General features: G+C 43.9%; 5 protein-coding genes across 5 annotated transcripts; 3 read left to right on the forward strand and 2 right to left on the reverse strand.

Moving 5' to 3' along the window:
- Positions 1 to 89: 89 nt before the first annotated feature.
- LOC119877879 (histone H3.1) lies at positions 90 to 4119 on the forward strand. Its single transcript, XM_038584410.1, has 2 exons — positions 90 to 645; positions 4015 to 4119. Exon 1 carries the CDS (start codon positions 120 to 122, stop codon positions 528 to 530), a length of 411 nt encoding a protein of 136 aa, XP_038440338.1. The 5' UTR covers positions 90 to 119; the 3' UTR covers positions 531 to 645; positions 4015 to 4119.
- On the reverse strand, positions 2847 to 3964 carry H2AC14 (H2A clustered histone 14). The gene has a single exon (XM_038584408.1). The coding sequence runs from the start codon at positions 3947 to 3949 to the stop codon at positions 3500 to 3502; it is 450 nt and encodes a 149-aa protein (XP_038440336.1). The 5' UTR covers positions 3950 to 3964; the 3' UTR covers positions 2847 to 3499.
- A 42-nt stretch (positions 4120 to 4161) lies between the features above and the next one.
- H2BC14 (H2B clustered histone 14) lies at positions 4162 to 4641 on the forward strand. The gene has a single exon (XM_038584426.1). It carries the CDS (start codon positions 4187 to 4189, stop codon positions 4565 to 4567), a length of 381 nt encoding a protein of 126 aa, XP_038440354.1. The 5' UTR covers positions 4162 to 4186; the 3' UTR covers positions 4568 to 4641.
- On the forward strand, positions 4611 to 9686 carry H4C11 (H4 clustered histone 11). The gene is made up of 3 exons (XM_038583979.1): positions 4611 to 4683; positions 7626 to 7675; positions 9343 to 9686. Exons 1-3 carry the CDS (start codon positions 4611 to 4613, stop codon positions 9661 to 9663), a joined length of 444 nt encoding a protein of 147 aa, XP_038439907.1. The 3' UTR covers positions 9664 to 9686.
- Positions 9687 to 12779: 3093 nt separating this feature from the next.
- On the reverse strand, positions 12780 to 13253 carry H4C12 (H4 clustered histone 12). The gene is given in 1 exon segment (NM_001374591.1): positions 12780 to 13253. A coding segment is annotated over 1 exon segment (312 nt). The 5' UTR covers positions 13230 to 13253; the 3' UTR covers positions 12780 to 12917.
- Between the last annotated feature and the right edge of the window lie 9234 nt (positions 13254 to 22487).

Genomic DNA, 22487 nt, shown 5'->3' on the forward strand with positions numbered 1-22487 from the left:
GCCCTTAACCAATCCGGTTACTGGTTTTATAGCCGGTTCCCTTTTGTCCAATCAGCGTCTGACTCTCACTATAAATACCATGACTGGCTCCCTCCTAACCTGCACGGAGTATCCAAGCCATGGCTCGCACGAAGCAGACGGCGCGCAAGTCGACGGGCGGCAAGGCCCCGCGCAAGCAGCTGGCCACCAAGGCGGCCCGCAAGAGCGCGCCGGCCACCGGCGGCGTCAAGAAGCCGCACCGCTACCGGCCCGGCACGGTGGCCCTGCGCGAGATCCGGCGCTACCAGAAGTCCACGGAGCTGCTGATCCGCAAGCTGCCGTTCCAGCGCCTGGTGCGCGAGATCGCGCAGGACTTCAAGACCGACCTGCGCTTCCAGAGCTCGGCCGTCATGGCGCTGCAGGAGGCGTGCGAGGCCTACCTGGTGGGGCTCTTCGAGGACACCAACCTCTGCGCCATCCACGCCAAGCGCGTCACCATCATGCCCAAGGACATCCAGCTGGCGCGCCGCATCCGCGGGGAGAGGGCCTGAGCCGTGAGCTCGCCCACTCCTTTTCAAAGGCTCTTTTCAGAGCCGCCACATGCACGATGAAAAGGCCTGTTTCCCTGTGATCCGTGGTGCAGCAATTTCCTCTGACAAGTCCCAGGTTGGCATTTTAGTCTTGTCTGATTAGTGTTGTAAAATTACTTCTAAGGGTTTTCCTTTGTCTTAGCAGGTTCCTGCTCCAGTTTTATAATCTTAGTCAACTTTACCTGTCACCTGTCTTGTCCTGTTTGCTCTACTCTATCCCACAGAACGGTAGAGAAGACCACCTGTAAATCCTGTCTCCCTCTTAGGAGGTAGGTGGGAATTTCGAGATTACATTGTACTTTAGATATAGAAAAGAAAGATCACAGCTGCTGTTAAACCATTGACCATGACACTAGTTGCCTTTATGTAAGTGACTTCATGGTAAATAGGACCTGTGATTGCCACATCCGAAAGTTAGGATGATGCTAATATTTTGCAGATTAAAAATGTCCTATAGCCTACCAGCAAAAAGTATCATGTCCTCTGTAATCTGCCTTAATCTCGAGCGGGTGGAATAAATTTGGATGGAAGCAGTGCCCTCCACTCCCTAGCGCACACTTGGCGGCTGTGGTGATCCAATCCAAGGCCAATTTCTAAGCAGCTTGGTATTGAGAATAAGCAATCTTCCTTCTGAGCTGATAAAGCTAAAGTCCCACAAAAGAAGTCCCAGTTCCACTGATCAATAAAGTCTTGCTGGCTGGGCAGAGGCCCATCTAGAGGTTTGCAGTAAACATAATTCTCCAAATTAGTCTTTCAATTTTAAATATATGAAGATTTATTTAGGAGCAGTGAGTAGTTCTAGTTAATGTGATTTTGGATGCTCCATGTCTCTCAAAACAATATGCTAAACTGACATCTTGTGGCCTTCAACCTAAACTCTGGCCTTTCAAGTTGCTTTCATCACACAGTACCAGGACTTGTTTTGCTATAGGGATGGCACAGATAATTTTGGCTTGTGCTAATGTATAGATGGTGGGGCCATCTGCTAATGTAAGGCTCACTGAAGTAGTGATGGCATTGATCAGTCTGAGATAGGCATTTAGAGTTTCCTGATGATATACAAGAATATCATGAATATGCACACTGAGTGCAGGAGATAAGTCTGGGATGACCATAAAGATTTGGGAGTCATTAGTATATGAATAATATTTAAAACCAAGGGACAGGCCTACAGATCCCTTCTGGCTCCCCATCCTGTCTTGCAATCTCTGCATCTCCACTTTATTGCCAGTATTAAACTGTGTCATTTGCTTGAACATATAAGCCATGAGACTGATGATGCTCATTCTCTGCTAACATTACCATCCTTCTAATTCCCAATTCCCTTGAACCCTCAGATCAGATGTTTCTGCTCACAGATCTCACTCCTCCTCTATGCCCTCCTAATATCCTCTGCTTACTTCTCTTGCTACATTATGTTTTAATTATTTGCTTTTGTGTGATTCTTCCCATTAGATTGTTTTTCTTTTGGCTAAGCAATGTCTTACTGCCATGTCCTTAATGCATTGTACTTGAATATGAAATAAAAAATTGTAGAAATAGAAATATATTACGATTTAATGAAAGAGGAAACAAGAAATAGTCTTTGTCCCTCCATTTCTTGAGATGGCAGTACTAGTAAGTGGAAGAAATATTCTTTCTGAGGAGCCCTAGAATAAAAGGATCTTGCTTGGCCCATAAAGAAATGTGGACAACTATCAGGATCTTTTACCTCACTATTCTCAAAGCAGCTTTTGACTTTTCAAAGGTGTTCTTATTTTTGTTGTTGTTGTTTGTTTCAAACTGTGCGTCTCCATAATCAAAATTTGGAATCAAGTTAATGGCATTCAGTATCATCCTTGTTACAGCCAAGCTTGTACTGCGATATTGGACATCTCATTTGGCAATGTGATGTCAGGCAGTAATGTGGATAATTAGATACTATAAATTATATTTGAACACTTTAGTAAGCATGTCATTTCAAACAAATTATTCTTTAAAGGCAATTTTTAAAGATACATTTACTATCTTCCTGCTGACAACCCTAATGGGTTTCTGGGTACCATTTATGGAAACCACTCCTGCATCCTCCCAAAGTTGCTTTGAGAGTAAAACTGGTCACCCATAAGCAATCTACAACTAATTTCCAGATATGGACTTAGGTTAATTTATTGTTGTTGCATATTCAATATAAATGACTTTGAAATTATAGTCTATTTAGTTCACAAATGTCAATTTGCTGGCAAAGTATTCTAAATACTGTAGGGAAGGAAAACATGTTTTTCTTCTGCCCTTCTGGTACTCTTCTACCCTACCTGGTTTAAGGAATTGACATGAGACAGATTTAACAGGAGGAAATGCACATTTTATCACATGGATAGGCCCACTGAAAATTTCAACCCCAAAGAAACGACTGAGGGAGTTTTTGTACCTTAGACAAATTTGTGAGGACTTGACAAAATAAGGAAAACAGGTACTTACAAGCCCTGACTGATAAGGAAATATAAGCAGAATTTGAGCTGAGACAGATTAGGTTAAAAATTAACAAGGTTTGTTTCTAGAACTCCCTAGCCTTTAGAGACCATTTCGCTCTGGTGACAAGGATGTCTTTTTACCTTTTAGTATAGGAAGGGTATTTTTCATGTGGGCTTATTACTTCCGGCTTTCAGGGAAAGTGGTAAGGTCGGAGGGTCTTTACCCTGTTTCGCAAGTAGGCTCACCTGCCAATAATCACGCTGCCATTGTAGGAAACTAAAAGCAAAGGGAGACGGACCTTGGCTACAATAACTGAAGCGTGACCAAGGGTTAAAGATGACCTAGGCCTGGAACCTCTGCCCCAAATCATCCTTATCGGTACAATATAGTCCAGATAAAGCAAGTGTCATCTTTTTAGGACTATAGAAATGGCTCTGAAAAGAGCCTTTGTTTTGCGACATTCCCTACTTTGCCCCTCATTTGGCCTTGTGGTGGCTCTCGGTCTTCTTGGGCAGCAGCACGGCCTGGATGTTGGGCAAGACGCCGCCCTGCGCGATGGTGACTTTGCCCAGCAGCTTGTTGAGCTCCTCGTCGTTGCGGATGGCCAGCTGCAGGTGGCGCGGGATGATGCGCGTCTTCTTGTTGTCGCGGGCCGCGTTGCCCGCCAGCTCCAGGATCTCGGCCGTCAGGTACTCCAGCACGGCCGCCAGGTACACCGGCGCGCCCGCCCCGACCCGCTCCGCGTAGTTGCCCTTGCGGAGCAGGCGGTGGACGCGGCCCACCGGGAACTGGAGCCCGGCCCGCGACGAGCGCGTCTTGGCCTTGGCGCGAGCCTTGCCGCCCTGCTTCCCGCGACCTGACATCTCCAACTGCCAATAGCGTTTGTCAAGTGTGGCTACGGTGCAAGTAAGTTCAGAAAAGCGCATTTTATAGCTCCTCCTGGGCGCGAAAAGGACGCTATGCAATTGGCTAACATTTCATTTCAATTTAGACCAATGGAAACGCAACTCCGTAGAGTGACCATCTTGATTGGGTCAAACTGTGACGTGATGTCACCCAAGGTAATCTCCAATCACCAGCGACCCTCCCCGTCTCCTTTGCATAAGTCATTATAATTGAAGAGGTGCGTTGCCCTGGTTCACTTTGCTTTCCTGCGGGTCACCATGCCCGAGCCCGCCAAGTCCGCGCCGGCCCCGAAGAAGGGCTCCAAGAAGGCGGTGACCAAGGCGCAGAAGAAGGACGGCAAGAAGCGCAAGCGCAGCCGCAAGGAGAGCTACTCGGTGTACGTGTACAAGGTGCTGAAGCAGGTGCACCCCGACACGGGCATCTCGTCCAAGGCCATGGGCATCATGAACTCGTTCGTCAACGACATCTTCGAGCGCATCGCGGGCGAGGCGTCGCGCCTGGCGCATTACAACAAGCGCTCGACCATCACGTCCAGGGAGATCCAGACGGCCGTGCGCCTGCTGCTGCCCGGGGAGCTGGCCAAGCACGCCGTGTCCGAGGGCACCAAGGCCGTCACCAAGTACACCAGCTCCAAGTGAGTCTGCCAGCTGCTGAAAGAACGGTCCTGACAGACATAGACCTATGGCCAACCGGCTCTTTTTAGAGCCGTCCACACTTACTAAGAAAGCTGTTCCGCTGCTCGGATTCGGCCACAGTAGGAATGCACATCAATCATTTGGATGTCCTTAGCTATAGGTAAAGTGTAGAGTTCTAGTTAGCTTTGTGTATTTCAGTCTAATTTCCATTTGCGGGGGTCCCTGGGTGGCTCAGCAGTTTAGCGCCTGTCTTCTGTCCAGGACGTGATCTGGGGTTCTGGGATTGAGTTCTGCATCAGGCTCACTGCATGGAGCCTGCTTCTCCCTCTCCCTGTGTCTCTGCTTCTCTCATGAATATAAATCTTACAAGTGATTTCCAGTTGGTTTTTAATACTATTCCACGTATTCATATCCAAGCTAACAACTCCCCGGATCTTTGGGCTGCAGAAATATTTGCAAGTCCTGAACCACCGTGTTAACGGAGGAAGTCCTAGGCATCCTAGCTCTCCGCTTATCTCTGGGTGGGGTATTCACACGGGGCCCACCATCTCCCATTACGATTCTAAGCATTGTGAAAGGGGTATTAGCGATGTGACCAGTAAGATTTGAAAATTAAACCGGAGTTCTTTCTCATGGGCTGAGTGAAGAGGTGAAAATATTTCTTTTACTTCTCTGTCTCTTCAGTTCTCTTTAAAATCCTATTCCCAATAATGCACCATATCTTCATTGGCCGGCAAGTCTGCTGCCTCTGACAGGGAAAGCCAAAATTAAAGGCAGGTCTGGTATGGGTGCTGTGTTGCACTAGCTGCTGGAAATCCAGGAAGATCTACCATTATTACCTTTGCTTAAGAGTAAGGACTTGCAGAGAGGATTGCAAGAACAAAATACATGTAGCCAGTGTACTTAAGGCTAACTTTGACATTTGCTTACGCAGTGCATCCACTATTCTTCAATCTTACATTTATTCTGCCAACTGGCCTTGAGTGCCTCTGCTAAGGAATGTATCTGCAATGGGAAAGTCCTAGCATTTTCAGAAGAAACAGTTAAGAAAATACGGACTCTAAAAAGAAACTGGGAAGTGAATGAAATGGAGCCTACTGACTGAATAAGGTCTTGTAGCTGGGAGGGGAAGTCTGCTCCAGGCAGAGTGCCCTGGACTTAGAAATTCTTCAGCATGGCTAGAGGCTGGAATGGCTGGGGATGAATGTGGAAAGCTCAGTAGAAGGGGGGTAGCAAACCTTGCTATATTGAGGAGCTTTGTACACTTTGAAAAGATTTAGAAAGTTTATCTACGAGACCACAGAATTTTAAAATCTTGTAAAATGTCTGATTCAGAATCCTTATTCTGGTGGCCCAGTTGAGAGCAGCTTGAAAGGAGGTGAGATCCAGGTGAAAAGGTTGGAAAGAGCAGCCAGGGGTGAGGGTCTGAACTAGGTGAGGCAGAGATCAGGAAGAGGAAGAGGGGAGGAGGGGATGTGAAGGGAGTTAAGGGGAAAGGGAGCAGAAGGGTTAGGCCTTGCTGCAGACTGACTCACAGGGGTGAAGGAGGCCAGGCTAGAGTGTCTGGCTTTCAGCTGTGCCAAGTCACTATTCAACAAAGTGGTTTCAGAAGGTGGGCGTGGGAGGAAAAGTGATTTGCCAGGTTCATTCTGACTTGTTGCCCCCATAATACAGCAGCTAGGCATATACTGAATATCTAAAGCTTAAAAGAGTTTGAGAAAACTGCAGAAGTGGGAAGGTCACAGGAACCTCCCCCACCCTGCTCAGCCCTTCCCTGAAAGCTGGAGATAAACCTATCCTGGGGAAGGGGCCAGCCCTGTACCCTGAGGAGGGGAAGCCTTCTTATAACCAGAGACCAGGTATTTAGATGCAGGGTCACAGGAAAAAAAAAAAAAACAAAAAACCTTGCTGTTTCTTCGGTTTACTACCCCAAGCTCAAACCACTTTGTCTTGTCACATCTTCACAAATGCATCTTTGTCTAAAAGACATGAAATTCCCCCTGATTAGTTGCTTTGGGACTTCCTTCTCTCCTGAAGGCATCCATGTAACATGCAAAACTTTGATAAAATGTGTATGCTTTTTTTCCTATTACGGATATTAATAATTAATATCTTCTGTCAGTTTAACTCGTAGGCAGAGCCAAAGAAGGCAGAGAATGTTCCATTCCCCTACAGTTCATCCAACAAATACTTATTGCCCCTCTGCTGCGAGCCAGGCCCAAGTTCAAACCCAGTGGATAGGACAGTGAAGAGTTTCAGAACAGAGCTCCCCAATCCTTGGGTGGCTCCGCAGGAGATCCGGGATCTTGTCCCACATCAGGCTCCCTACATGGGGTCTGCTTCTCCCTCTGCCTGTGTCTCTGCCTCTGTCTCTCTCTCTGTCTCAAATAAACAAATAAACAAGGCTCCCCCAAATGCCACTGACACGTGGACAATTTTGAATTAATGTCACCTGAAAATACCATAGGTCAGAAGGAAATTCTGCCCTTCCCCTAACTGCTTGAAAGAATTTAGGTGACGGGTTGATAACAGAGAGGGAATTCTTATAAGATGGAACTTTTTCATGTGAGATCTCAGCTCCTCAGGGCACATGTGCAATTGCTAAACATCTCTTCTCTCGCTATGAATTTCGCTTCTCTTTGTAGTCCCCTCTCCCATTCCTTAGCCGGAGATAGCATAGAAACCTTCATTCTTTGACTGCCTTTAAGTATTATTTTTTACAGGGCTTCTGAACTGACAAAATTAAATGTTTTTCTTCTATGAATTTGTCTCCTGTCACTTTAAGTAGTAGATCAGCCAGAGAATCTAGAAGGAAATGAAGGAAAATTTTCTAGCTCCTACAATATACAAAGATGTAGAACTCATTCTTTTAAATATGTCCATTTTCCTGCACTTAAAAAGTGCAATGCAATTGTGAAAAAAATTCCAAAGGGGGTGCATTCTTTCTTTAAACCTAAAAGAAGAAGAAAAATAAATAAATAAACCTGAAAGAAGTTACAATATTTTGAAAGGGAGCAGAATAGAGCATTTCAACATATGCCTCTTTTTGGTGTTGTATCAGTGACAGTGAATGTATATGCACAACAGTTATTGCTGGCACAGGCGAATGTGGTAAGAATTTGGTGGAAAATGTAGTAATATTAATTAAATACCACAAAATCTACATCCTCTCTGACAAGGCATTTCAATTCTAGGTTATCCTCAGGAAATAACTTATGTACAGAACGCTCTTTTAAAATAGAAAACAATAGAAAGCACGTTTTGTTAAATACTAGAGATTTTGTTTAAAATGTATCATAGAAACTATTTACGATGGAGTATTACACAGGCATAAACAATCACCTTTTTTTTTTTTTCATGTTTTCTAATGTAAATTTTCCAAAGATTCAACGGAGAATAGATTTCCTTTGGTAAAGGAAGCTGATTAAACTATAGAAGAGAATAGAATTTTTAGGAATAGTTCTGTCAGGGAGCATAGATATCCTGTCCCTTTCTAAGTCTTTGTAACCAGGCCAAGAATCACATTGGCATGAGACAGATTAACAGGAGAAAATCAAATTCAGTTGTACAGGCAATCCGTACAGACATGAAATTTCAAAGACTGTCAAGCAAAATGTGAAGTATGTATGTCTTTCTGAGCTAAGGAGAAAGAGTCTGGGGCCTGGGACTTCAAAGGGAAGCAATGTAATTCACAGGAAGAGTAATTGTCTGGTACACAAATATTTGCAGGCACTCAGACAAACAGGCCTTGGTCCTCCCCATGGTCTGCACCTAGCTCATAGCATAATACAATTATCTGCTGTGATGACTCTCTTCCTGGACCAGGTGTTCTATCTAATTACCTTTTAGGCAGTTGTGGAGGGGGTAAAAAATTTTCCAGAATTTGCTGGATTTTAATACCTTCATGTCAAAGCGACCACTCTTAGGATGGCCTGCCCTCACCCCCTACAGTTCCAATATTGTGTTAAAAGTGGTACATCTGGGCAGCCCAGATGGCTCAGTGGTTTCATGCCGCCTTCATCCCAGGGCGTTATCCTGGAGACCCGGGACAGGCTCCCTGCATAGAATCTGCCTGCTTCTCCCTCTGCCTGAGTCTCTGCCTCTCTCTCTCTCTCTCTCTCTCTCTCTCTCTTTCTCTCTGTGTGTGTCTCTAATGAATAAATAAATAAAAATCTTTAAAAAAAAGTGATACATCTGTACGTCCGTACTTCAGTACAGAAAAGAATTATTTTACATATGTGGCTTGTTAAGGAATTGCTAGGTAATTGGTTAAGGTATACCGTAGGGAATTCTTAAGAAGGACTAACAGGTATTAAGAGCAACTTTTTTGTGTCCTTAGAGAAGGGGAATTGATTAAAATATAGCGTAAAGAAGTTCCGAGACACCATACATAGCATTGTGTGAATTTTCTTTGAAAAAATATGTGCATTTATCTGTTCACCAAAATATCAAATTAGCTAGCAGTAGTAACTGTTCTTTGTGTGGTGGGAGAAAAGGTTATTTTATTGCTTGTCCTTTTTTGGTATTTCTAACAACATTCGCGTTTGGCATTAGCATTCAAAAGCAATTTTTAAAGCTTTAACAGGGTAACAGAATAGTTAGGAGGTACAAAACAAACCCAGTACAAGGAAACCTAAGCCTGTTTTGTTTTTTGTTTGGTTTGGTTTGCCTTCCCTCTCCCACGCAGTGGCACTTTCATCTTAGCTTCTCAGTTCGGTCCCCTAGCAGAGGTAGAAAAGCCTGCAGCGCTGGAGAAGGGACGGGACGTTGTGCACTAGTCTCTCAGCTCGTTGGGTCGCGGCAAGGGCGGGAAGGGGCTGGGCAAGGGCGGCGCCAAGCGCCACCGCAAGGTGCTGCGCGACAACATCCAGGGCATCACCAAGCCCGCCATCCGGCGGCTGGCCCGGCGCGGCGGCGTCAAGCGCATCTCGGGCCTCATCTACGAGGAGACCCGCGGGGTGCTCAAGGTGTTCCTGGAGAACGTGATCCGGGACGCCGTCACCTACACGGAGCACGCCAAGCGCAAGACGGTCACGGCCATGGACGTGGTCTACGCGCTCAAGCGCCAGGGCCGCACCCTCTACGGCTTCGGCGGCTGAGCTCCGGACCGTTGTCCTCCCTAAACACAAAGGCCCTTTTCCCGCCCCCCCCCCCCTTGGGTGACACCCCCCTGTCACCCAAGGAGCCGTGACACTGGCTTGTAGTGCTTGCATTGCGCACACGCCCTGCGGTGCAGAGCTTGCTGGTCTGTGTGGCCACAGCGCTGTGGGCCATGTCACTGTCACTTGCACAGGTTGCTAGTCCTGTCAACCAACCCTATAGCCAAAAGTTTCCCCTGAGTTGGTTCGGTATCTTTAAGTTCGTGCAAGAATTTGCTCAAGGAGGTAGGTCCTGTGAAAGGGCTTTTAGAGCTTGTTGGCGTTCAGCATAGGTTCCTTTGTAAAACTGGACACTGGAGAAACGTTTCTACCTCTGCTAATCTTGCAAGAGATGTCTTAATGGGGAGTCTGCCTGATGCAGTTGGAAAAATGTTCAGACAATAATTCAGAAAGAATTGTCATAGGAAAAATGACAATTTTTAACTTTAATTATAATCTTCTCCATGAGCAAAATGAGACCTGGCTTGTCAAGTCAAGGAGGTCACTGGTCTATTAGCTCAGAGGGACAATTAATGGCCTATTACTTGTCTCCATCACTTACCCCAAAGAATAGAGAACTTTTAAAATTTAAAGTGAATAAAGATGTTTTGGTCTTTTAAGGATGATGATCACAGTTGGCATTCATTAGGTGTTTATAATGGACAAATCATGAATGTGTCATTGGTGATTGCCAATAAAAACTCAGTTACAGGGACGCCTGGGTGGGTCAGCAGTTGAGCACCTGCCTTCAACCCAGGGCATGATCCTGGAGTCTCAGGATGGAGTCCCACATTGGGCTCCCTGCATGGAGCCTGCCTATGTCTAAGCCTCTCTCTGTGTCTCTCATGAATAAAAATAAAATCTTAAAAAAAAAAAAACAAACAACTCAGTTACAGTTACAGTAACATTGTTCTGTTTAAGCAAATATAAGTATGTTTTATCCAACTTAAATAGTATGATTGTTACACATTTATATTAGAAGCATTTTATCTGATTGCAACAGGGATGAATATTTTTTATTTACTCTTTTTTCCTATTGTGAGATATATAACACAACAGTTCTACAATTGTATATGGCTAATCACAAATACAAAGTATGTCTTTTCTCATGAAATGAGAAAGTATGAGTGGCCCAGTGGTCACTTGGGAAACTACAAAAGTAGTTCAGATGTAATACATTAAAGGTTTCGTTATTCAAAATTTAGGACCTGGATTTAGGAAAGATATTATCAAGAAGTTTTCAAAGTTTCATTAAATCAGGCTATGAATATAAGTCATAAATGTCTAAAGACAAGTACTAGAATATTAGCTATAAAAATTGCTATTTTTATAGCAATTTATAAATAATGTACAGAATACCTAGAGCTTTTTTAAATTTTTTTTCTAAGAATTGACTTTTATCAAAATTATTCAAGAAATTAATGGAAAGCTACAAATGCCTAATTGACCCTCAGAACGTGTTGGGGAAATATAATTTTAAAAAAAGATCTCCCATCTCAGAAAATTGCTCCACAAAGGTACTAGAAATAGAAAAGTTTCATTATTGAATAAGCATTAAATCAGAATGTGATACATATCATGCAGTCTGCTACAGGAATAGCAGACAAAAAAGAAATCTCACTCTGTCGGAGAGCTAAGTGAACACAAAGCATTCAAAATACTGCAGGTTTTGCAATTTGGAGTTCTATGTTAGCTGAAGTTAGGCCCGGGTCTTCTCAGGAAAACAGGAGATTACCATCATTAAGAAAGGCACCACTGTATTTCAGAGATGCCTCTAGGGTCCTTGAGGACCCTACCAGCTCTGGTAGACGGGCTAGATGCACATTTAACATCTGACCTTACAAGGGTTAAATCTTGGTGAGGCAAGAAGGTGTTGAGTTTTTAACTTCAGCTTTAAAATGTATATATGTCATCATTGCTTATTCTCTTTATATGCATGTGGGCAATGACTACTTCAATCTATGTATCTGCATTAGCAAAGCTTCCTACCAACACCCAAGTCTTCACCTTTGATTTTGGGATCTTTCTCTAGTTTTTAAGATCTTCTCTGGGAGAATCCTAAAACGACTTTAAGAATCGGTCTGGATTTACGTCCTAATCTCGAGTTTGACTCCTTTTGTACTTTGCACTAAGGATCTCTTTTTAGTAGCTCTCCTGGGTTAGGAGCTGCCTTCATTCATGGTAACATTTGCGTTGCAACCGTTTCCCTTATTTAGCTGAAATGCCTTTTTTTTTTTTTTTTTTTTTTAATTTATTTGTTCAGAGAGAGAGAGAGAGAGACTGAGAGGCAGAGACGCAGGCAGAGGGAGAAGCAGGCTCCATACAGGGAGCCTGACGCAGGACCGGATCCCGGGTCCCCAGGATCAGACCCCGGGCTGCAGGCGGAGCTAAACCGCTGCGCCACCGGGGGTGCCCTGAAATGCCTTTTTATTGCATCCCACCCTCACCAGCTGTTCTGTAGGTATTGACCAGCATCAAGTCTTCTACAGGCTTCCAGTCTCTGCTCCCAGTGGAAACCAGGTCTGAAGCCCGGGGCTAATCACATGCTTGGTCTCTTAGAAGGGAGACAAGCAAAGTATGGCTTGTCATGACTTGCTCTCCAGTTAAGCTCATTTAAGCAGAGGACAGATGGCACCAGAATAGAGGTCACTAAATTGTGATTAAGCTTTAAGGCCTCGTATACACTGAAATGTGCCTTCTCGCAAACTCCAGCTGAGGTGCCAGGTGCCTTTCCTCCTTCCAATGTCAGGCAAGACTAGTATTGTATTAAAATTCCGCTTAAAGACCTATTTTTTAAGATTTTACTTATTCATTCATGAGACACAGAGGTAGAGACACAGGCAGAGAGAAGCAGGCTCCAGGCAGGGAACCCAACATGGGACTCGATCGTGTATCTTCAGGATCATGCCCTGGGCTGAGGGCGGCGTTAAACCGCTGAGCCACCCGGGCTGCCCCCGCTTAAAAGATTTAAACGTCAAATGTTAAATACAGAAAACCTAATACAACTTCAACAACAAACCCGGGGGAAACCATGTAAAATTTAGGACTAGCGCTTTCTCCAAGAACTAAGGATCGGTAAACACAAGGACGGAAACAGATACTTCAAGGCCAAACTCCTTTTTCCACAAGCTAGAACTAAACCAGCATCGCAACTCCTCAGATGAAAGGATGGAGGCCCTGAAAAGGGCCTTTGGTTTAGGCAACGGATGCGGAGCTCAGCCGCCGAAGCCGTAGAGGGTGCGGCCCTGGCGCTTGAGCGCGTAGACCACGTCCATGGCCGTGACCGTCTTGCGCTTGGCGTGCTCCGTGTAGGTGACGGCGTCCCGGATCACGTTCTCCAGGAACACCTTGAGCACCCCGCGGGTCTCCTCGTAGATGAGGCCCGAGATGCGCTTGACGCCGCCGCGCCGGGCCAGCCGCCGGATGGCGGGCTTGGTGATGCCCTGGATGTTGTCGCGCAGCACCTTGCGGTGGCGCTTGGCGCCGCCCTTGCCCAGCCCCTTCCCGCCCTTGCCGCGACCAGACATGGCACAAGCGCTCTGTGCGACGACCTCCCGGCGCTGGGCCTGCGCCTCCGCCGGGAGTAATTATAAGCAGGCGTCGGACCTCGTTGAGAACTGAGGGCGCGGGCGGGAAGCGGGGCTTCGGCCCCTCCTCGGGCTCCGCCCCCTCGGGCCGCGCTCCCGGGACCGTCCCGTGAGAGACGGAGCCGGGCGCTCGCCGCCGAGCTCGGCGGGTTCCGCAGCCCAGGGCTGTTCGCTTCTGCAGCCTCCCCTCCTTACTCAGCGGAATGCGATTAGGGGCTTCCCGTGTCCAACAGTCCTGCACGTCCTCGTCTCCATCGGAGTAATTGTTAGCTGGGAAGGGTACCCCCAGATGCCACCCCAAGATAAGACCTGCCGCCGCAAAATGGGCCACTTTGGTAGGAAGGGGAGCAGAGTATGGCACCCCAAAATGGGATCTTTGGCATAGACTGTTTTCGAGCAGATTTTTTTTTTTTTAAGATTTTATTTATTTATTAAAGACACAGGGAATAAGAGAGAGACAGAGACACAGGCAGAGGGAGAAGCAGGCTCCATGCAGGGAGCCGGACGCGGGACCCGATCCCAGGTCTCCAGGACCACACCCCGGGCTGCAGGCGGCGCTAAACCGCTGAGCCACCGGGGCTGCCCTGAGCGGATTATTTTTAAGAAATGCCGTACACAGGAGAGTCTCTGAAACCAGAGTAGAAGTCACTCTTAGGGACATTTTCCATGTAGGAAGGAGACCTCAGTGGGGAAGTGTGTCCCTCTCTGCACCAGAAGAAGAAAGTCGGTCATCGGAGTCTTGTCCGTGGGAGAAGGCCCAGACTTCATTCTGCGTGACAACCTGTTCCCCACCCGTTTCCTGGTGGCCCATACGTGCCCCCCTCCCTGCTCACTCCCCTCCTACACCATCTTGGAGCTGAAGACAGTGTTCAAGGTGGTGGCTTCGGCTTTTTCAGGGAGTTTTACTCAGTTCTTCAGAGTATCTCCCACGTGTACAGGAGGTGTACATGTTATTAAACTGCAGTTTGTTTTTCTCATTAGTTTTTTTTTTTTTTTACGGTGGGGGGAATCACAGCACCTAGAAGGGTAGAGGGGAATTTATCCCCCCCCCCAACTATTCTTTTTACTACATCTTTTTTTTTTTTTTTTTTTTTTTTTACATCAGTATTTTAAGTTGTAGTTGTATTACAGGTCATAGTTTGGTACTGCATTATTTATTATTTGTTTTCAAAAGTTTCTGATGTAGTTTCACAAGATTTCTTTGGGGGGGTAAATTTAGAATCATTGTAGTAGTTTGGGAAAAAAGCCCTTTGAACGTTTGATCGTAATTGCATTAACTATAAATTAATTAGAATACAATACAAACCCTGCAAAAGTCAAGTACTTAAATCTAAAAATTTGGTACTTTGGGTTGCTTTTAAGCATTTTAATTTTTAATGACTAAAATAAAAATTTGGTTTTCATACAATATTTAACATGGAATGATATTTTTGGCATACATTGAATTTTATTTTTAAAGAACAGATATGGGATCATACTCTGAAATTTTTGACACTGATACAATTTTGTAAACTCCTGTAATAATGTGAGTCATTCAGTTGCGTGTTTTAGAAACAATAGCTGAAACAAGAGTTAGAAAAATTTGGTTTTAAATTGTATCTCCTCTATCAATCAGATTTTGGGCACTTGCTTATATCTTCTAAATCTTTACTAATCTAGAGTGGAATTAGTAACAATACTTACCTCATAGCATTATTGTAAGAACTAATGAAGGGCACCTGGCTGGCTCAATCCATAGCATCTGACAGCTCAGCTCATGATCTCAGGATTGTGAGATCAAGCCATGTGTTCGACTCTGAGCTGAGTGTGGAGCCTACTTGTGATTCTCTGTCTCCCTCTGCCCCTTCCCTGCCTATCACTCTTTCAAAAAAAAAAAAAATTAATGGAGATAATTTACATAAAATATTGAGTATACAGAATATGTTTCTGTATACTATAAAAAGAAATTAAAAAAAAAGATTTTATTTATTTATTCATGAGAGAAACAGAGAGAGAGAGAGAGAGAGAGGCAGAGACATAGGCAGAGAGAAGCAGGCTCCATGCAGGAAGCCCAACGTGGGACTCAATTCCAGGACCCCGGGATCATGCCCTGGGCCAAAGACAGATGCCCAACCGCTGAGCCACACAGGCATCCCTAATTTATTTTTAGTACTAAATTTAAAATATTTTGTAGTTATATAATACTTTAAAATATTTTACTTTAATAAACATGGATTTAAAACATGCTACATTATATATAAAATGTTACATAACTAATATTTATTTTTGCTACATGTTATTAAAGGATTAACAGAATCCATATTTATCTTAAGTATGTATTTATAGTATGTGGGGAGGAATATTTCCCTTCTTCCCTTCTAAGTTCTTTGGCTGATCTAACAATTATATTGATATGAGACAGACTAACAGGAATAAAACAAACTTCATATGTATGGAAGCCTCATAAAAGTCTAAGTCTGTTAATTGAGTCTTATATACCATCCTAAACTAGGGAAAAGTGAAAGGGTCTGGTAGTACAAAGAGAAGGAAGAGCTTTCACAGGCAGGAGAGAGATGTTTGGAAAATAAAAGTTTGCTCGATTATGTGGATACGTTTCTTAGGTTAAAAGGTATGTCTGATAATAGCTCTTTTCCTGGTTCAGGCCCCCTTTCCAATGTAAATTTAAGCAGTTGAGGGTGAAATTAAAGGGGGTTTCCTGAATCTGCTAAGTTTTGACTGCTTTTTTTTTTTTATTATTTTTACTTATTTATGATAGTCACACACACAGAGAGAGAGAGAGAGAGGCAGAGACATAGGCAGAGGGAGAAGCAGGATCCATGCACCAGGAGCCTGATGTGGGACTCAATCCCGGGTGTCCAGGATCGCGCCCTGGGCCAAAGGCAGGCGCTAAACCGCTGCGCCACCCAGGGTTCCCGTTTTGACTTCTTTTAACTCAAAATAATCCTTATGCTAGGGGCTCCTAGGTAGTTTAGTCGGTTAAGTGTCTGCCTTAGCCTCAGGTCATGATCTTAGGGTCCTGGAATCAAGCCCCACATTGGGGTCCCTGCTCAGTGGGAGTCTGCTTTTCCCTCTGTGATCTCTCTCTTAAATAAATAAAATCTTTTTTTTTTAATTTTTATTTATTTATGATAGTCACAGAGAGAGAGAGAGAGAGAGAGAGAGAGAGAGAGAGGCAGAGACACAGGCAGAGGGAGAAGCAGGCTCCATGCACCGGGAGCCTGATGTGGGATTCGATCCCGGGTCTCCAGGATCGCGCCCTGGGCCAAAGGCAGGCGCCAAACCGCTGTGCCACCCAGGGATCCCCTAAATAAAATCTTAAAAATAAAAAAGATCCTTATGCCAAAGAGGATATTTTGGGGTGGCAAAATCTGTTCTCCTTCAATAGATTTTTATGGACATTCATTTTTGGTTAAAATGTATTTTTAATATTTATTACCCTGAACAAAATAAACATTTGTTACTTTATTCTTCTGTTCCAATTTCTTAGATATGTATGTACATCTTTATCATGTATTGTGTTTTGAAATAACTTCCAATTAGTATCCTCACAGCTAAAAATATAAGTGAAGGATAATCACAGCAAAGGACTCATTGCTATTCCCTCTTTACCAAAACCCCCTCCTGAAACACTACCACTACCCCCGGAAAACTAGTATTTTCATAGAAACAATTTAAATAGTAAGCATATATAAAAGTCTGTAAGTTGAGAGATTTATAAAAAAACAGAAAAAAAAATTAGAGGAAAGTTAGTTTGAGAGCCTCAGAAATTTGTCATGGTTGGGTGATCCGTGATTCTCTGCTCTTGTAGTTAGCCCCTTGCCCAGAGTCCCCACCTTCCAAACCACTGCTGCCACAAGTCGCTGAGGCTGTCTCATTATTCCACCAGGTAACTAACACTCTTTGACATCAGTGTTTATTTAAATGTGAGGTTGTTGATAGACTGGGTAATAGTTGATAGACAAAGTAATAATGTCATCCAGAACAGCCTTTTTCCAGATAAATTAATATCATGAACTGAAAAGGTGACTTAAGCCTTTCAAGCTGATCATTGCTCCTTGGACTCTGCTCTTCTTTATGCTGCTTCCACTAGGTTGACTGCTTTGAAGTTGCTCACTTAACAATCCCTGTTTTCCACCATGTGATCTCATCCTTGTTTAACTTTCAACATCTTTTTTCTTTTTATTTTATTATTTTTTAAAAAAGATTTTATTTATTAAGGGCACACAACCATGGGGAGAAGCAGAAGCAGACTCCTCACTGAGAAGGAATCCTGATGTGGGGCTCAATCCCATGATCATGACCGGAGGCATGAAGGCAAATGCTTCACCAACTGAGCTACACCCCTTCTCATTTTTATTTTACACCACTTACCTATGTTATATGGTTTTTATTATTATAAAATTAACACAATATATTGACCATATTTTATGATGTTTTCATTGAACTAATGTTGAGGAAGATGCAAATAAGAATCAAACCCACTCTCTAAGGGACTTTATCAACTACTGGATAAGATACTCAAGATACCTAATTTGGGAAGACACTTTTAAGTGCTTTCATAGAGTCTGCAGAGAGAGAAATTAACAGAAGACCAACTCCAGAAAGAAAGGTTACATACACTTTCCCTCTGTCAATCACTTCAGTTTAAAAAAACTTTTTTTCCCATTAATCTTCTACCACTAAAATGGAACTTTATCTCCTATGAAAATAACTTCAGAGTGTAAACTATCAAGTTCTAATTTGTTCTTCTGGATCTAATTGCAATTACAAATATCTGAATTTTTTAAATCAAAACTTGTTGAAACGTTATCTCCATTTTAAAAAGTTTAAATTATTTTTCTAATTATGTAAGTCATAATAGTACACTCTTTGTCCAGTGACTTTGGAGCTATAATTGATCAACAAAAAAATTCAATTAACAGGGAATTATTAGCAATGATGTATCATATCTGGATATTTTACTCAAAACAAAAATGTATATCTATTTGTCAGTCATTTGATTATGGGTTCATTGATTTGATTAATCAAAACCACACCAATAATATAATTTGAATAACAATTTAACAATGTGGTAGTTCTTGTGAGGAATACAAACAATGCAGTAAAGCAAGTACTGGTAATTTCATCTGTTGGGGCAAAAAAAACTTGTCCTCTCTTCCCTTCTAGGTTCTTTGGATGGTCTATTAATTAAGTTGACATAGGACAGATTAACAAGAGAAAAATGTTCAATTTCATTCATGCAGGAGACCCACAAAGACAGGAGAGGCTCCCCAACACTCAGTTGAGGCCTCTATGCTACAGAGCTAAGAAGGGAGTAAGGCCTGGGACTTCAAAAGGAAGGAAGACAGTTCATAGGAAGATGGAAAAGCAAATGTTTAGCAAAAGAAGGTTTGCCAGGCCTTGCAGAGACACAGACATGGGAGAAATTGGAAGGAACAGGTCCTACTGAGCTCCCTTCATCTTACCACACTTGGCTCATACTTTGTAGTTATCTCTGGTGATCATCTCTTAAATTCTTTTAGGCAGTTGAGAGTGGAGGTAAAAATCTCTTCCTGAGTATTTTGAGCCTAATTGTCTTCATCTCAAAATAATCCACATGTCAAAGTGGCTCATTCTAGATTTGTTCTGAACCATGTCACATCATCAACATCAATAATAAAAAGCACCTATTTTATTATTAAAAATAGGAAGAACTCATAGGCTTTCCTTGGAGCTGTATTACTCTACATGACATTTATATTTCTAAGAGAAATTGCTATTCAAAATTTACAAACTCAGATAATGCAGGTGACATTTTAAGAGGAGACAACTGAATGGTCAGATTTACTGAAATCAGAATTTGGGTCCTCTGACATCAAATAATAAAATACATTAAAAAGAAATGCTTTTCAAGGTAACAGTTACTTCCTATTTGTGATTGTTGTGGTCACTTATTCTGTCTTTGCACGTGATTGCAGTTCAGATTTACCTAGAAGACACACAGATATTTCAAGACTCAGAAAATAAATTTATTACAACAGAGTAGAAATGCCACAGAATCTGATTTTAATTAAGAAATTCATGGGTAAGAAGTAAACATTAACTGATGTGTGCATGGGTGGAGAGGAATGAAGGCCCTCTCTAGTGACTTGATGATGAGCGGGGTGTGATGGTGGGGAGACCAGTGGCAGAAGTTGGCAGCATCATAACTGATTGGGTCCCCATATAATTAAGTTAAAAATGTGATGTCCTATTCAGTAAGATTCAGTTGAATTAGGAGAAAAGGGAAAGGAGGTCAGTCATAGTGATGCAGGAAAAAAGGCAAAAGAAAAATTATGCAATTTCCTTGCTACCTACTGTCCACTGACAAGTCCTTGAAACAGGACTTGTCATATTTCTAGGAATTCAGCTGCCTCGATGTTAATACTTTGCTAAGGTCATAAGGCAATCTTTTTTAAAAAGATTTTATTTATTTATTCATGAGAGACACAGAAGGAGAGAGAGGGGGCAGAGACACAGGCAGAGGGAGAAGCAGGCTCCATGCAGGGAGCCCAACATGGGACTTGATCCCTGGTCTCCAGGATCTTCAGCCGTGGGCTGAAGGCGGCACTAACCGCTGAGCCACCCGGGCTGCCCCTCATAAGGCAATCTTAGCCCGACCCCCAGGATCCTGTAAGTCTGCTTTAATCTATACAAATTCCTTTAGAAATCTGCTTTATCTCTATAAATCCCCCAAGATACATATTAGCAGTCATCCCCCTTGTGTATGACCCACTGATGCACATCTGAAAGGTCTCATGACTCAGGTTTTATTAGATGGTAATAAATGATCCTTTCCTAACAACAGCTAGCCCCCTCAACGTCCTGGGAACCTTGCTTCCAAAATTCCTGAAAGACTTGTGCTCTCCCTGACCCCCTCCCAACTTGAAAGTATACCATGGGCCACTGTTCATGACCCCAGGGGAGTTCATTCTGCCCATGGGTCCTGTCCCCGTGCTTTCATAAAACCGCCTTTTTTGCACCAAAGACATCTCAAGAATTCTTTCTGGGCCGTTGGCTTGAACCTTAACATCTTTTCCTACATTAATAGTGTTTCAGGATTTTTTCTGATCTCAGCTGTCTGGTGTCTGCAGACCCCGGTCATGTGTCTTGAAGGAATGAAGAGGGAGACCAGACACAGTGGGAAGCAGCAAAGCAAAGTTTTATTAAGAGGCTAGAATCAACTCTCCACACAGAGGGTGGATCCAAGAAGAATACCGACACACACACACACACACACACACACACACACACACAAACCTCACCCCCAGCAATGAGAGGAGATTGCTTTTTGTGCAGCTTAACAGGGATTCTTTCAGTGGGGACCCTGAAGGATTTCTGTGTCTTTGATAGGGACAGTATTCCAGTGAGGCTACCTCCCCAAGCCCAGCCCTCTTGGGTTTTTTTTCTCTGTGGTTTTTCCAGGAGGCCAAGCAGCTGCGATATAGATCTTACCCTTGGGGCCGCTGGTCCTTACTGTAGTCCTCTCTGCCTGCCCCTGCCCTGTTCCCACTCCCATCAGGTAGCTCCCCACTGCCCTTCCAGGGATCCATGACTGCTTCCTGCTGGGGAGGCACAGCGCTTCCTCAGCACTCTGTCCAGAGGTCCCTATCATAGGTAGGGGCTGTCTCCATCTGTGGCTGCATAGACAGTACTGTCTGTTGCCTGATGGACTCTAAATGAGAAAAGAGAAATAAATCAGATATGGGGATTTAGAACATAAGATCCAAAAAGCAGGAGGAAGATGACTAAGGTGAAATGGCCATCACCAGAATCAGAGTTGGCACTAACGGGCGCCCACCACGAGGAGAGATCCTCTATTTGGGTCACCAGGTTATCTGAGGACTCTAAATGAGTGACCATCTAACCTGTGTTGTTAATATAAAAGCAGCATTCTTCCCAGGAGGAAGGTACAGGTGACCCCTGCCTGGGAGGTCAGGAGGTCAGGAGGTCCAGGGCTCAGTGGTTTTGGAAGGTCATGCCTGCCAAGCAGTTTACTTGCTGCCTGAGTACTGGGGCTCCCTACACCCACGTTTTGGATTATTTTATGACATGTGGCCCGAGGTGGGAGCAGGGGCATAGTCTTGACTGGAGCTAAGTAGGCCCCTGGGATGAAAGAGGGAAAGTTGGTTGTCTTGGAGCTGGGGGCAAAGCCCCCGAAGAGCTTCACTGAGACTTTGCCAGAGAGATGACACAATTTACCAAATCAAAGACTCCCTTATCTACCAGCAGCTCATTTAATTACAAGGATGGGTCTCCCATAAGAGACCTCAGAGGGGCTGGAGCCCCTTTCTGCAAGAGTGTTTCTAATCTGGAGTGAGGCAATAGGGAGAGAGACACCCAATTCTGACTTGTTTCTTGTGCTAGGTGTCTTTCTTTCTTTCTTTCTTTCTTTCTTTCTTTCTTTCTTTCTTTCTTTCTTTCTTTCTTTCAAGATTTTATTTATTTATTCATGAGAGACACACAGAGGCAGAGACACAGGCAGAGGGAGAAGCAGGCTCCATGCAGGGAGCCCGATGCAGGACTCGATCCCTGGACCCCGGGATCACGACCTGAGTCAATGGCAGAACCTCAACCGAGCCACCCAGGTGCCCCTCTTGTGCTGGCTTTCTGAGGTGTTGTTTAATAACCTCATTAGTGCTTTCTACATTTTCCAAGGATCGGGGTATCCACCATAGTATGAGTGACAGTGAATTCCCAAAGCCTTGGATACTCTACTACCTGGGACTTAAAGGAGGAGTCCTTATCACTTTGACCAAGGAAGTCCAAAGGGGGGATGATTTCATTCGTCAGAGTCTTTACCACCTGAGGTCTCTGTGGTTCTGCGGGGAAGGCCTCCATCCAGTGTGTGACGGCATCTACCCAAACCAGGAGGCATTTGTATCCTTGGGCTCCAAGGCACATGTGTGAAATCCGTTCACCAATCTCCCTCAGAGTAGCTCCCCACTCACTGTATGCCTTGGGATTTGTGGATGACAGAACGGGTTATTTATTTAGTTAGTTAGTTAGTTTTGGCAGACTTCACAAATCTTTAAAATGTGTTTAATGGTTTTATTCAGGTTTTCTCCTGTAAAAAACTTGTGGTCTCTGCAAGGTTTTATCCTGTCCCAGATGGAAGGTTTGATATAGGGTTTTTCCAAAGCTTTCCATTGGTTAGCGGTGGGTAGCTGAGCCTACCAT

The sequence above is a fragment of the Canis lupus genome, chromosome 35 (assembly GCF_011100685.1).
Source record: "Canis lupus familiaris isolate Mischka breed German Shepherd chromosome 35, alternate assembly UU_Cfam_GSD_1.0, whole genome shotgun sequence".
Classification (NCBI taxonomy): Eukaryota; Metazoa; Chordata; class Mammalia; order Carnivora; family Canidae; genus Canis; species Canis lupus.